This window comes from Colobus angolensis, unplaced genomic scaffold (genome assembly GCF_000951035.1).
Source record: "Colobus angolensis palliatus isolate OR3802 unplaced genomic scaffold, Cang.pa_1.0 Scaffold193, whole genome shotgun sequence".
Lineage (NCBI taxonomy): Eukaryota > Metazoa > Chordata > Mammalia > Primates > Cercopithecidae > Colobus > Colobus angolensis.
Window position 1 is genome coordinate 990,694 of NW_012115077.1, and position 14,512 is coordinate 1,005,205.

Sequence of the window (14,512 nt, forward strand, 5' to 3'; positions counted from 1 at the left end):
TCTCCGCCCAGGTCTTCGTCTCTACAGGACTCTTCCCAGCCCCTGCTAAGCCCCTGCCCCGCCCCTCTTACCGCAGCACCGGCTCTCATCCCACGAGCGGACTTTGGGCTCGGTCTTTTCCTTAGTCCATCTTTCAATTGTGAGTGTCGTCCTGACCCACATCGCTCTCCGCCCAGGTCTTCGTCTCTACAGGACTCTTCCGTGAAGTCCAACCCTGAGCCTCAGCCCTGCCGAGCCCTCGGCCCAGCCGTGAACTCCAGTCTCGGCTTAGCCCCCGCCTAGCCCCTAACCCCGCCTCATGCTGGCGCAGCCCCCGCCCGCCTCCCCCACTCCGCTGCAGGCTGCGCAGTCTTCCCAGCCCGGGTCTCAGCGTCAGCCGCGTTCTTCATCCGGGGCCTCCCGGCGCCTCGCAGGCCCCTCTTTGTTCCCCCTGTAACCCTAGGATTTCCCCTTTATCTCAGACCTTAACCTTACAGGCCCAGCTTTCACCACCCATCTCTGGTTCCAACTTGCAGTCCAAGCCCCAGATTTTAACCCTGCCTCCAGATCGTAGCCCCAATTCTTAGTGTTAACAACGAGCCCCGCCCCGGTCATTCTCTAAACCGCACACTCCCGCCCCGCTCCCCGCCCCGCCGACCCTTGGGAACCCAGCCGCAGCCCCACCTCTGCCCTCCGGCGAGCGAGCGAACCCCATCTCTACAAAAAATACAAAAATTAGTTAGCTTAGTGGCGTGCACTTGTAGTCCCAGCTACTTGGGAGGCTGAGGTGGGAGGATCACCTGAGCCCAGGGAGGTCCTGGCGTCGCCATCTCCGGCTCTGGTGGAGCCCAGGCTTCCCCTCTCTCCGCCCACAGACCTCTCCCAAGGCCTAACTCCACTGGAGAACAGGGCAGGCTGCATTCATTGGAACCTCATCCCAGTGACACCCCTCACGCCCTCAGGTACAACACTCTGCGCATGTATATATCACAGAACACACAGAAAATCTACTCACCACACACATACAACATGCACACGGAACACAGAACTCCCATACCCGGTGCAGCACAAACACCACACCTGGACTGTGGTGCTGGCTTCACACATATCTGTTAACAGGGAAGGCAAGGGTGAGGAGCCCAGTGCTGTGAGGGAACAGAAATGGAAAAAATAATGACAGGAGAGTGTGAAAAGAAGTTCTGGCCACATCGCTGACATTCCATGCACCACACGCCTCCAATTCTCTTGGCACCAGCTTCCAAAGCGAGGATGGAGAGGAGGGGAAAGGATGGGGTCCATACCTTGTTTTTTCCACCATCATCCAGGGGCTCTGCTGCTGCTGCTGTTGCTCTGCCTGATCCCCACCTTCACTTTCCTCCAGACCCAAGTCCGGAGTGGGTAGGGCTGCGGCCCAGACCCTCCTTCCTGTGGTAGCTCTAGCGAGTCTAGGAACTGTGAGGGAGGGGAAGCCAGGAGAAGGGAAGAGTGCAGAAAAACCAACCATCCTGGTGAGACTGGAACCGGGAATGGAACAGACAGAGCACTTGGCAACTGGGAGCCAGAATCTGCCTTCTAATTTGGACCCCCTTAGCCTCCTAGGATGACAGGAGGCCATAAGTCCTCCTTTGTTGACCCAGATGTCTGAGGTGCTCCCAGCTACTCTGGAACTCTGGGTCAGATGTCAACAGGGAGCCAGGGTCTCGGTCACCTTTCCCCATACAAAAGTTAATGGAATAAACAACCAAAAAACCAAACCAAAAAACAAAAAAAACAACAAAAAAGAAAAGTTGGCTGGGCGCGGTGGCTCAAGCCTGTAATCCCAGCACTTTGGGAGGCCGAGATGGGCGGATCACGAGGTCAGGAGATCGAGACCATCCTGGCTAACACGACGAAACCCCGTCTCTACTAAAAAATATAAAAAACTAGCCGGGCGAGGTGGCGGGCACCTGTAGTCCCAGCTACTTGGGAGGCTGAGGCAGGAGAATGGCGTAAACTCCAGCCTGGACGACAGAGCAAGACTCTGTCTCAAAAAAGAAAAAAAGATAATTATGATCCACCTTGTATAAAAAAAAAAAAAAAGAAAAGTTAATGGTTATAATAACTCCTGAGTTCAAGCGATTCTCCTGCCTCATCCTATCAAGTAGCTGGAATTACAGGCACGCACCACCACGCCCGGCTAATTTTCATATTTTAATGGAGATGGGGTTTCACCATGTTGGCCAGGCTGGTCTCAAACTCCTGAATTCAAGTGATCCGCCTGCCTTGGCCTCTCAAAGTGCTGAGATTACAGGCATGAGCCACCGCACCCAGCCTGGAAAAGTATTTCTTAAAGGGAAGGCAAGAAAAGGGTGAAAAAAAGAAAAAGTAGTGAATATTTGGGTATAAGCACCAAGTAGGACACGTGTGGGGAAAGGATGAGGGGAAAAGGGCTCTCAAAACCAGCCATTCAGACTTCACCCAGTGAGGACCCAGTGCAGCCTACCTGAACCTGCCCAGGGGCCAGGGATGGCCAGCACAGCATCCCCAGGGGGCTCTAGTGGCAAGATGGCCCCACAGTCATGCCCATTCCACATCCATCATCCCCAACAAAGAACTCCAGCCCCAAAGTGCTCGTAACAAAGAAATTTTAATGCATAAGGCACAGTGAGAGGCTGGAATCAAGCATCCTCACACACAAAGGGCCCAGCAGGCTGAGCAAAAGAACAGAGACACTCTTCCCCACTACCGCTGGGCACCCTGGACAGTCCCCTGAAGAGTAGGGGGCATCCAGTCTTTGGCACGGTGCCTGGAGCAGGAAGTGATTAGCATGGTCCCAGCTACCCCTCTGTGGGAATACTGCCACCAAGAGGCAGCTCTTTGGTCTGGATAAAGTCAGTGCCAATGTTCAGGGGTCAAGTTCTGGAGGAATGAGGGTGGCACAGTGCCCCAGGGCTTGGCAGTCCCTGAACAGTCTCCTCACCCCTCATGGACAACATGTGGGCTTCTTCTTGCTGGCAGTTAGGTAGAGGTTGCTGTCATCACTGTTGATGCCTAAAGAAAGGTGGGAAATATGTGAAGCAGGGATTGGAGGCTCACTGTGCCCTCTGCCACCCTCAACCAGGCAGGCACTCACGGACAACATCCCCAATGCGTCGGGCCCCCGATTTCTCCAGCTCAGCCAGCACATTGGCCTCAAAGGTCAGTGCTGCCACGCGGAAGAAGAATTCTCGGACATTCTCACCTGACACAAGGAGCAGATAGGTGCTCAGGGGCAGTGCCAGATCTGGGGACATGGGGCACAGCTGGAGGTATAGCATTGAGAGGAGAGCCAGGCAAGAGTGTCACAGCAGAGCCCTGAAGCCTCTAACTCACCAGTGAGAGATGAGACTGCCCAGTACTCAGCCTTCATCTCCTGGGCCACCTGGAGGGCATCTTTCTCCATCAGCGCATACTGAGCAGGGGTCTGAGGGAAGGCCACAATCAGACAGGGGCATTCCCTCACCAAGCTGGGAAGTCCCCCCACTGGCACACTCACACTCAGATCCTTCTTGGAACCTACGAGGAAGAGAAGCACACTGGAAGGGTCATTCTCCTTCAAGGCATCAGCCAGCCACTGCCTGCCACGGGTGGTGGAAAGTGAGGGATTAGTGAGCCTGCAGGACCCCTCCCGCCGACATTCATATGCCCAATTACCCCCTCTTTGGTGCAACATGCATTCTTCTTCTTCCTGACCACCCCTCTGTTCTGAACCCTCTCTTCCCAGAGCCTCCCATTATATTGCAGGATGCTCACATACTTGGTATGTTCCAGAGATGCCACATCATTCAGGTTGAAGACAACGATGATGGCTGGAAGAGTGGTAGAAACAGCCCCAGGTTGACAGGGAAGACACTACTGCTCATTTCCCCAATTCTTCCAGCTCCAGATGAGAAGCCATGTGCACTCTGAGACCCACCTACCCCACTTCACCCAGCCCCTTACCTTGAGCTCCTCGATAGTAAGTTGATGCAATGCATTTGAACCTCTCCTGTCCAGCGGTATCCCAACTGCGAGGAAGGAGGAGTGAAGCACAGGTATATATGTTGGAGGGTGTGGGTGCTGGGGGGAAGGGATAGCTGGAAGGGGTGTGGAAGCACTCACAGCTGCAAACTGAAGGGGATACCCAGCACCTCAAAACGTTCCATCTCGAAGTCCACTCCAATGGTGGCCTTATAATTCTTATCAAAGGTGTCTTTGCAGAACCTGAGAGGGTACCAGATGCTCCAATCTGGAGCCAGCCCACTTGTCTAGGTTTTGCCCCACCCTACCCAGTTCAGCTCCAGCACCTCCTTACCTATTAATGAGGCAAGTCTTCCCCACCGACAGGTCCCCCACCACAATGATCTTGGAGATCTTAAATCTGCTGGACACAAGAGTGGGCAAGGGGAGTGGGCACGAGCTCTTTCACCCTAGGGAGTTCCAATGCTCCCGACTAGGTCCAGAAAGGTAGCTGCACCCAGGCTGAGGGTACTATAGACACCAGGCGTCCCAGACAGCTGCCTGAACAGATATGCTGGGGAGGAGGAGTGTTTTCTGCTCCAGCAGCAGAGAAATGTGAATTTGAATCCCAGCTCTCACACTGATTAGCTGTGTGACTTTGGACACATTATTTAGCCTCTCTAAGCCCCAGTTTAAACATTTAGGTGAAGTTAGTATATATTTTACTGGGTCATTGTGAAGGTTAAAATGAGATAAATGTCCTATATTCTAAGACACCCTCCCCCCCATTTTAATGTCTCTGAAATCAGAATATATCTTAAGTGATGGACGTTTCAATAAAGATAATGATAGTACTCAACACTGCCTGGCACACAGCCAATGCTTAATTAATGGTGCCAACTGTTATCAGTATTACCTTTAAAACCCACAATAAGACTCATCCCTGTAAGCACAGCCAGACCCCTGCCCTGGGGCTCCATGGACGCTATGTGAGGATCTGAGCAGGTGACCACCTTCCCATCTCAGACACCTTAGTCTCTACTCAGGAATCCAGCTGCCACCCTTCTACCCAACCTCATCTCATAGAACTCACAACAACCTTATTGGGAAGAAAGGAGGGGACACAGAGGAAATAACCATATAGCTGGTAGAAGCTGAAATGAAGCCCCAAGGGGGTGGGGGTGGTTGTTTACCCTCGTTATGACTACGGAGTTTCCTGGGACTTCCTCTCTTTGCTGTGGGTGTCCCTAACTCACCCCACGGTGCCTGTCCGGTGCTCCTGGCAGGCGCAGGTGACGCGGGGGTGGAAGTCTTTGTGCACGTGCAAAGCGGCCTCCTTCCTCAGGCACTTAGTGGGAAGGATGAAAGAGAGTGGAGCTTCCCACTCCTGGCCCTTGTCCCGTAGCCAAGCGGCCCGGGTAGGGGTGAAGTGCAGGGACCACCCAGAAGCAGCAGGCCTAGCTGGGTGGCAGGGCTGGGCCCAGTCCTCTAACTGGTCTGGTGCCGCCTCTGCCCCGCCCACACCCCGGGCTGTAGACTGAATCCCGACGTGGCGCCGGCGCTTACCTGGGGCAGCTCCGCCAGGACGCGATCCCTCCGCACGGGCGCCAGAATGTTCATCCTGCCTGCGGCCTTGCAGGGCGCCCTGAGAAGGCGCCGAGGCTGGATCCGCGCCAGCGACCCGGACGCGTGGAGAGCCGACGATCACCCGCGGCCGGGGTGTCCCGACTACAACTCGGGGCCACGGGGACCCTACGGGAGCCCGCGGTCTCGGAGACGCTACGACCACCGCGGGCCACGGAGATGAAACAATCACCCGGGGCCGGGGCGAGCCCACAATCACCCGGGCCCTGGGCGTCCCGAAGATGACTCTGGGGCGAGGAGACTCCTCCGCCGCCAATTGGGGGCGGGGAGACCCGTCTGGTGTGGGCCGGGCCCGCGCAGACCCTACGATTACGCGGGGCCGGATAGTTCCTACAATAACCCGGGACGGCGGAGACCCGACGTCATCTCGGGGCTGAGGCTGCCCTACCATTACAGAGTGGCCCCGGGGCGCGGAGTGGCCCTGCCACACGGGGTCAGTGTGGGCAAGGGCGGCGCTGCCAAGGCCCGCAGGCCGCTGGAGGAGGGGGCGAGGGGCCCAGTCCGGCTGCAGGACCTCGAGTACCACTCCGCTGGGACTCCGCGAACGCTGAAACACGATCCCCGGAAATTCCTAGCGAAGGGCCGCCCCCCGCCCCTCTCCTGGCCGCTCCAGGCCTCGCTGCCAGCCCTCGCCTCCCCCTCCTCTCCACGCCTCTGCGCTGCCCTACCCAGGCTCCCTCGTCTGACGCTTTACCGGGCACCAGGACCGCCCCCAACCAGGCTGGAGCCTATCCAGATAGGGACTCCCCAGGCTGCTCTCCCCTGCACCTCTGTGCCCGGCTGCGCCTTCAGGGGGACCCTTACCCAGCCGAATTGGTGATAGGGAATCGGAGACTGCTGCGCAGCATCTGGCGATGCCAGAAACCAGCAGGGAGGGGAAAGGGGGAGAGAAGGGACCCAAGGAGAGGCGGCGCTTCCCTCCTCAACTCCAGGCCTGGGAGGTGACTCACAGTCTGCCCCCGCTCGCCCTTCTGCCCTGGGAGGTCGGGGGTGGTGGTGGTGGAGGGGAAGCGTGCTAAGGGGGTGCCAGGGTTAGAATTAGGTGCCCACCGAGGAGAGAGACGTCTGAAGTTTGGCGTCTTTTCCTTCAAGGCTGCTGTGTAGATTATGAGATGGGAGGGCTGAAGATCAAGCTGCCTCCCTCTAGGGAGGTTAAAGAAGGGCTAAGTGGACCCGGAAACTCCGCTCTTTGGGGTGGTCTCCGCTCTGGGAGGCGGGGACTCCCCTCTGATATGGGTGTTCATTGTTCTGGCCCCATTGGAATCTATCCCACAGGGATAACTTCTTTTTGCCAAGTCCTGCAGGATAGAAGAGGGGGCAGTGCACAATCAATTTCACCGTCAAAGGGGACATCTCTAGTTTTACGAGGGGAGAGGGAAGACAGAAAGGATCAAGTGGGGATGGGTTAGGCACACACCTTAGGAGATGCAAACCTGAGTGTTATGAAACCTTTCTCTGTATCTGGAGCTGAATTTGAGGATGTAAAGATGACCAGGACACGGAAGGGAAGACTAGTTTAGGGCAGGGGATTGTGAGTGAAGTTACTAACAGGAAGAACTAGCGAATCTTGTAGAAATGTGTGGAATTTTCATAGAACTTCAAGTGCATTATCAGGAAACGCAGTAAAACTGACAGTATCAGTGTCGCAGGTAAAGAGGGGCAGATGTAGCCGCCTTGTACTTCCTCTGACACTTTTCCTCCTCGTGACTCGGTTTTTTTTTTGGGTTTGTTTTTTGTTTTTTGTTTTTTGAGACAGGGTCTCACTCTGCCACCCAGGCTGGAATGGCTCACTATAGCCTCGACCTCCAGGGATGAAGCGATCCTCCCACCTCAGCCTCCCAAGGAACTGGGACTACAGGCACGCACCACCACGCCCGGCAAATTTTTGTATTCTTTTGTAGAGACGGGGTTTCGCTGTGTTGCCCAGGCTGGTCTCGAACTCCTGAGCTCGAAGCAATTCGCCCACCTTGGCCTCGCAAAGTGCTGCTGGGATTACAGGTGTCAGTCACCGCGCCCGGCCCTGATTTGATTTTTTTCTGCCACCAAATCACTGTGTTATTGATAAACCACATTCCTCTCTGGACCTCAGTTCGACCGAGCAAATCCTGCTCCAACACTCTAGAACTTAGCTGTATCTAACTCCCGAGTCAATCTAAATGTGTTCTTTACTCTTGGCAGAGTTCCTGCCTCCTGGCATGGCAATCCTCTTCCCTGAGATTGGCAGTTACTCAAGATGGGAAGCTCCCGGGGCCAGACCCTAGCGACAGCCGGCTACGACGTCCGCTGGCCTGAGCAAATAAACGCGTGTCTTCAAAAAACTACAACCCCCATGGTGATATGCGCCTGTAGTCCCAGCTACTCGGGAGGCTGAGGCAGGAGAATGGCGTGAACCCGGGAGGCGGAGCTTGAAGTGAGCCGAGATCGCGCCACTGCACTCCGGCCTGGGCGACAGAGCGCTCAAAAAAAAAAAAAAAAGGCCGGGCGCGGTGGCTCACGCCTGTAATCCCAACACTTTGGGAGGCCAAGGCGGGCGGATCACGAGGTCAGGAGATCGAGATCACGGTGAAATCCTGTCTCTACTAAAAATACAAAATATTAGCCGGGCGCGGTGGCGGACACCTGTAGTCCCAGCTACTCGGGAGGCTGAGGCAGGAGAATGGCGTGAAACCGGGAGGCGGAGCTTGCAGTGAGACAAGATCACACCACTGCACTCCAGCCTGGGTGACATAACGAGACTCCATCTCAAAAAAAAGCAAAAAATAAAACTACAACCCCCATGAAGCTTTAGAGCCTTTGAGGGGAGGAGTGGCGCATGTTTGTTCACGCACGAAGAAGAAATTAAACCTAACTACCGTTCCCAGAGGGCGCCACTCTGCAAATTACCAAATCAGCTCTAAGCACAAAGCATCGCGAGTCTTTGGTGAGATTTGGCGCTATAAGCTTGTGGGAACGGGCATTGGAGACCCTTTTCACAAGATGGCGCCGAAAGCGAAGAAGGAAGGTGTGTGTTGGGGATGGGGCCGCCGCTGGTTTACCAGGGATTGCCGAGCCGCAGAGGGAACGAATTGGGAGCATGGCTGCTGGGCTAAGTCCTGAGGGCTCTGCTCTGTGGCTGCTACCCGCGTTTCGGACACACTGCAGTATACGTGGGCCGCGTGGGCCCAGCCTCATGGGCTGAGTTCCGGTGGAGGGAGTTGGGGAGGCAACGCGGCCGACATCATACGCCAGGGAGAGCCAGACATTCGGCTTTGGGAAGCTACACGCATCCACTGGTTGGCGCTCCACGTCCCCGAGCCTGTAAGAAGTTAGTGCCCTCAGCTTTAACCATTTTTCCTTCTGGTTCATGTTTAACCGGGCTACATTACCCGCCCCCCTCTCCGCTGCCTGGTTTTGCGATGGGGTATGTGTAAGATTCCTAGGACATTTTCTGGAAAGTACTAAGCGTTCGTTCAGTGCTACTTTGTTTTATAGTCGTATCCCTGGACTTACTTTGAGTTGGTCGCTTTCGCCTCTGGTATCGTGCATGTGATGGAAAAGTTTTAATCTCCTGACACTTGTGATGTCTTCAAAGGAACCACTGATGCACGTGTGGCCAGGGTCGCCGACTGCAGTTCTTGGGGCCGGAAGTAACCGATTGCTAACCCGCACCCCGTTTTCTTCTCTCCCAGCTCCTGCCCCTCCTAAAGCCGAAGCCAAAGCGAAGGCTTTAAAGGCCAAGAAAGCAGTGTTGAAAGGTGTCCACAGCCACAAAAAAAAGAAGATCCGCACGTCACCCACCTTCCGGCGGCCCAAGACACTGCGACTCCGGAGGCAGCCCAAATATCCTCGGAAGAGCGCCCCCAGGAGAAACAAGTCAGTACTGCCCCCTCTACCCATGAAAAGATTTGGATATTCTCCATTGGTAATTTGGAAATCACTCACCCTGTGTGATGGTTTCTCAAACACAAATTGTGTCCAGTGCGCTTCTCTTATTGGAAGTGTGAGGAGAGTGTTTCTGCTGTATCTATAAAACTGGCAGGAATTCTTTTTAAATCAGCCCAGAGGCCGGGTGCGGTGGCTCACGTCTGTAATCCCAGCACTTTGGAGGCGGAGGCTGGCGGATCACTTGAGGTCAGCAGTTCGAGACCAGCCTGAGTAACATGGAGAAACCCCGTGTCTACTAAAAATAGAAAATTAGCCGGGCGTGGTGGCGCATGTCTGTAATCCCGGCTACCCGCGGGAGACAGAGGCAGGAAAATCGCTTGAACCCGGGAGTTGGAGGTTGTGGTGAGCCAAGATCGCACGATTGCACTCCAGCCTGGGCAACAAGAGTGAAACTCCATCTCAAAAAAAAAAACCCTGAGTCTCAAAATTTGTTAGGTTAATTATTGCTTCACATGTGGTCACGGTTTGAAAACTGTTTTGGGGGGAGTGTAAAGTAGAATACAGAGATTCCTTGCTCCTAGTTCCTACTGCTATAGGGAACAGTCCTTGAGGGTGAGAACATGGATTGATTCTTGATTGATAATGGGGATTCCGTTATCTGTATTTGGCAGTTATGGGCTGCTGCGATGTATAGAAGCTTCTTTGCATTCATTTTCCCAAATTTTCATATTGCTCAAGGAAATGGTTGGGGGGAAGTGGGCAAAAGGTTGGGCACTTGAGTATTTGAGCTACCGGTAATAACTAACTTTTTAGGGAGCACAGATTTGAGTAGAGCCATGGTAGTAGTTACTACCTATGGGTTTTTGCTGTTTCTACTCTTTCCTAACAGAAAGAGTGGATTGTGTTCAATAGGAAAGCAGTTCACAGACTGTCTTCCTGCCCTTCCCCCCACCAAGTTGGACCTAGGATTGAGTGTGATGAGGTTTAGACCTGACCTAGTTTCAAAACAGGAAAGTAGTGTCTGAGTAAACAGGTGGGCTCTGTCTTTAAATGGGGAAAGCTGTTAGAGTTGTGCCTAAGCCACTGTAAGTTTAACTTCAGCTGTGCATAAGAATTTGCTCCTGGCCCAATTCTCCTGCCTCAGCCTCCTGAGTAGCTGGGACTACAGGCTTGCACCACCACGCCCAGCTAATTTTTGTATTTTTAGTAGAGAGGGAGCTTCGCCAAGTTGGCCAGGATGGTCACGATCTCTTGACCTCGTGATACGCCTGCTTCAGCCTCCCAAAGTGCTGAGATTACAGCCATGAGCCACCACGCCAGGCCCAAAGATGATTCTTTAATCACTTAAGGTGTAAGAGCCCTCCAAGAGAAAGAAAATGTACAATGTTCTGCCCCTGGGGTTGGGGCTTCAGGCCCTTAGATTTCAGGGTGCAGGTGATGACACTGTAAAGCAACCAAAGTCTGAACAAAATGATTGTTACCTCGTTGTCTGATGCCCTAGGCTCTGGGCTCCAAAGAGGGCCCAGGCCAGGTGACCCCATTTTGCCTCTCCTAGGCTTGACCACTATGCTATCATCAAGTTTCCGCTGACCACTGAGTCTGCCATGAAGAAGATAGAAGACAACAACACACTTGTGTTCATTGTGGATGTTAAAGCCAACAAACACCAGATTAAACAGGCTGTGAAGAAGCTCTATGACATTGATGTGGCCAAGGTCAACACCCTGATTCGGTGAGTTGGGCCCCAAGGGATAGGGAGCGGGCTGGACCAGCAGTCTGGAGCCAAAAAAACCTGCATTTCATGAAGCTCTTTGATGTTTAGATAGTCCTGGTAATGCAGGACTACACGTATAGTCCCAGTTATGCAGGAAGATCATTTGAACCCAGGAGTCACCCGTGATTGCCCCATTGTACTCCAGCCTGAGCAACCAAGCAAGGCCCTTTAAAAAAAAAAATCCTCTGGACCTTTCAGCAGGGGAAAAAGGTTCCTTGACTTAAAGTTGTAGGTTTAGCAGTGTGTAAGCCTTGAGGCAGGAATTACAGGCTGCCTTAATTACAGACCTTTGTATGGACCTGAGGCAACACTTTCTATGACTTGATTGGGGGTTGGTGCTCGTTTTCTGGGTCCATACTTCTATTTTCAAAGGCCACTAGAGTGCGGCAGATTACCTTGGTTTAAGTCTTAACATGGCTTGTGGTGTTTCCCATAAGAGAATTGGCTTTGTGGCTTCATGGTGTCCTCTGGGTTGATGGAAAAATCATCATTGGAAAAGAATGACATGAACAGAGGAACCATTGAAGTGCTGGAGGACTGGAGGAAGGGGGAGGGTGTTGGGGCAGTGAGAGTGGCAGGGACTAAGGCTTCCTTCTCTACCCCAGGCCTGATGGAGAGAAAAAGGTATATGTTAGACTTGCTCCTGATTATGACACTTTGGATGTTGCCAACAAAGTAAGTTTCTTTCCTACAAACCCCCTATCATTCACCCCTTGGGTGCAAATGATGCATATGTTAGCGACCAAAGCCTGATTTTTGCTGATGAGTCGTAATTAACTGACTGCACCCTATCTTAACAAACCTTATCCTCAATGTTCCTCATTTTGCTTTCTGAAAATAACATTCCAGCTTAATCTTCACATTTCAACTCCAGTAATGAGGCTTCCTTTTGTTTTTCAGATTGGGATCATCTAAACTGAGTCCAGCTGCCTAATTCTAAATATATATATCTTTTCAACATATACGTGCCTCTCTGTCAATTTCTGGTTGGGCTGGGAAGCCACACACAGACACTGACATAACAGGGCTTGGGCAAGACTCCTGTTCTACTCATCCTTTTGAAATATTCACCCTGCCACTCTACCATGTGTGATCACTCCAGAGATCTTTGTGACTATAGTTAGTGTCCTAGGAAAACCGGAACTCAGAACTTGCCTCCATGGTTGGGGGTAACAAGAAGCTGTACAAGAACCCCTTCTTTTATCTCTGGAAGAGGCTGTGTATGAAACCAATGCCCAGGGTTTGAAGGGCATTAGCATCCATTTCAGGGGAGTGTGGATTGGCTGGCTTTCTGGTAGCATTTTGTCCTCACACACCCATCTACTATGTCCAACCGGTCTGTCCGCTTCTCTCACCCCTTGCCCAATAAAGGACAAGGACTTCAGAGGAGTGCTTTCATGAGTGTTTTCAATAGTGTGGGCGCAGGCTCGGAAGGTGGAGAGGCTGGCCCCAGAGGACGCCCAGGCTTGGGGCTAAGTCCCAGTTTCCATGTGAAGCTGTTTCTGGCCTTGTCCGTTTTTGTCTCAGGCTCTTGTGCCTCTCACTCAGTCAAGAACTTGTCTTTGTGTTGCTTCCTGGGGACACGCTCAGGGCAGAAGTCAGAGCGGAGGAGGCGGGAAAAGTAGATTATGATCATCACGTCCAGCATGAGCAGGATACCCAGCAGGAAGGTGCCCAGGGTCCTCTGCCTCACATAACGCAAGAAGAAATGGGTGAGGTAGACCTGAGGGGCCAGGCGGAAGAGAAAGTACATGACCAGGTTCACATACTTGTTAACCCTGTAGAGGAGATGATCCTGGGCATTATTGATTTTCATCATCATGCGAATGGTGAGGAAAATGTTGCTGACTTCCACCAGTAGTGTTAAGACACCACCACCAACAAAGCTGCTCCAAAAGATGCCAGAGAAGAAGGCACCCATGGCCTAGCGGGAAGAAAGGAGAATAGGAGTTAGGGAACCAGATACAGATGCTTTCCTGGACTTTGTAGGGGGAGGTATCAGATTGAGGGCTGGAAAATCCCAAATTTCCACCTGGAATAATAGTTTATAGTGGATAAGATGCTTTGTTTTGTTCGTTCAACATTAGGTTTTGATCCCTGCTCACAGCTGGCTGTGGATGATGTTCAGTCTGAGGCAGTGAGACCATGGGTTGCTGGCCTCTGAACAAGCACACAGACTGCTAACCTCAGCATCCTAAAAATAAGAAGTAGCACACAGGTGGGGGGGTGGGCGGTAAGAAAACACGGCCTTCTCCCAGGTTCCCAGGTTCCGAAAGACACAGCTGAGACTAGGTTGCTGACACCAGGCCTATACCACATAATCAGCTTCTCTTACCATGATGTGATGGACGAGGTATTCCCAAGATGCTCGCGCCTGTCCGCTAGCCACGATGTCCACCGTATCGTGGATGAAATACCCTAGTGGAGGGATGGGGCAAGAGGTCACGAAGGACTGAACAAGCAGCTTCCTTCTCCCTGTCCCCAGTTGGCCTCCCGCTTCCTGGGCAAGACCTACCTGCAGAAAAGCAAACGAGCAAATAGCCAGAAAGTGACCATGCCGTCTCAATCTCCACCAACATGTCGGGAGTCTGCCATACACTGGAAAGGAGGGAAGAAAGCAGGCTCTGCATTTCGGCACCCTCAAGGACCCTCACCTTTCCGGTTACCCTTCCCAGCCCCGGGGGAGCCTGGGCTCGCGCTAGTGGCTGACTGGGAAGCTAAGAGTGGCTGGGCAAAACCCAAGAGCCTCCAGTTTCCCAGGGGCGATCCCCCTCCCCTGGGGCCACTGCGGCTTCTGGTTGGATAGGATACCAAACGGGATCAGGTGAGACTGCGTGGCCTCAGCCCGCCGATGAGCGATGGGGGTAGTAACACAAGAGCCGACCCCGGCTCCCTGCTCAGGATCCCCCGGCCACCTCATCCCCACAGTCGCTTACCACAGCAGTGCCCAGATCCCCGACACAATGGAGTGAGCGAAGGAGACGAGCAGGTTGTGCCAGCGCCAGGTGCGCAGGGGGTCGGCGCGCACGTGCACGGGTAGGGGCAGGCGACTGAGCGCGCGCCGGAGCGCCCGGAAGGTCAGCGTGGCGCCCAGGAGCAGCGGCAGGGCGGGGTGCAACAGTGGGGGCATGCTGGCCCTCCCTGCCGTCCGCCCTCGAGGCCGCCTCCTCGGGCTGTTCTGGGAACCTGGGTCCCTCTCGGAGCAGTCCAGTCCGGCCACCTCTCCCGCCGGGCGCCAGCCCCATACAGTTTCGGCGAAGCCCTCTAGGCCCCTTGACTCCTCCTCGCCCTCCC

At 53.7% G+C, this 14,512-nt stretch overlaps 4 protein-coding genes across 18 annotated transcripts in view; 1 reads left to right on the forward strand and 3 right to left on the reverse strand.

The window, feature by feature from the left end:
* PROCA1 (protein interacting with cyclin A1) overlaps positions 1 to 409 on the reverse strand; it is an 8,431-nt gene extending 8,022 nt beyond the window's left edge. For 2 of the 4 annotated variants that reach the window (XM_011940795.1, XM_011940797.1), the window contains exon 1: positions 72 to 409. In XM_011940795.1, coding sequence (XP_011796185.1) covers positions 72 to 162 — 91 coding nt within the window. In that variant the 5' untranslated portion in view covers positions 163 to 409. The remainder of the gene's footprint in view (positions 1 to 71) is intronic. The other 2 variants (XM_011940794.1, XM_011940796.1) reach the window with 2 other exon arrangements.
* A 2,174-nt stretch (positions 410 to 2,583) lies between these two features.
* On the reverse strand, positions 2,584 to 6,885 carry RAB34 (RAB34, member RAS oncogene family). Of its 11 annotated transcripts, none has more exons than XM_011940804.1 (11): positions 6,385 to 6,676; positions 5,503 to 5,715; positions 5,193 to 5,284; positions 4,292 to 4,357; positions 4,099 to 4,200; positions 3,940 to 4,004; positions 3,755 to 3,806; positions 3,494 to 3,575; positions 3,331 to 3,421; positions 3,092 to 3,199; positions 2,587 to 3,009 (listed from the first exon to the last, which is right to left on the reverse strand). In XM_011940804.1, the coding sequence occupies exons 2-11, from the start codon at positions 5,554 to 5,556 to the stop codon at positions 2,942 to 2,944; spliced, it is 780 nt and encodes a 259-aa protein (XP_011796194.1). In that variant the 5' UTR covers positions 5,557 to 5,715; positions 6,385 to 6,676; the 3' UTR covers positions 2,587 to 2,941. The 11 variants fall into 11 exon arrangements, 10 of the variants coding, with proteins under 10 accessions (XP_011796199.1, XP_011796194.1, XP_011796193.1 ...); XM_011940803.1 differs by having other exon boundaries at positions 3,518 to 3,575; positions 5,503 to 5,581; positions 6,385 to 6,523; XM_011940802.1 differs by having other exon boundaries at positions 5,503 to 5,581; positions 6,385 to 6,523.
* Positions 6,886 to 7,668: 783 nt separating this feature from the next.
* On the forward strand, positions 7,669 to 12,602 carry RPL23A (ribosomal protein L23a). Its single transcript, XM_011940813.1, has 6 exons — positions 7,669 to 8,056; positions 8,334 to 8,581; positions 9,249 to 9,432; positions 11,000 to 11,176; positions 11,824 to 11,893; positions 12,119 to 12,602. Exons 2-6 carry the CDS (start codon positions 8,557 to 8,559, stop codon positions 12,131 to 12,133), a joined length of 471 nt encoding a protein of 156 aa, XP_011796203.1. The 5' UTR covers positions 7,669 to 8,056; positions 8,334 to 8,556; the 3' UTR covers positions 12,134 to 12,602.
* Positions 12,599 to 14,512, reverse strand: part of TLCD1 (TLC domain containing 1) — a 2,629-nt gene continuing 715 nt past the window's right edge. Inside the window, exons 1-4 of one of the 2 annotated variants that reach the window (XM_011940811.1) lie at positions 14,155 to 14,506; positions 13,734 to 13,816; positions 13,554 to 13,636; positions 12,599 to 13,142 (exon numbers count right to left, since the gene is read on the reverse strand). In XM_011940811.1, coding sequence (XP_011796201.1) covers positions 12,759 to 13,142; positions 13,554 to 13,636; positions 13,734 to 13,816; positions 14,155 to 14,348 — 744 coding nt within the window. In that variant the 5' untranslated portion in view covers positions 14,349 to 14,506 and the 3' untranslated portion in view covers positions 12,599 to 12,758. Of the gene's footprint in view, positions 13,143 to 13,553; positions 13,637 to 13,733; positions 13,817 to 14,154; positions 14,507 to 14,512 lie in introns of those variants that run through there. The other variant, XM_011940812.1, reaches the window with a different exon arrangement.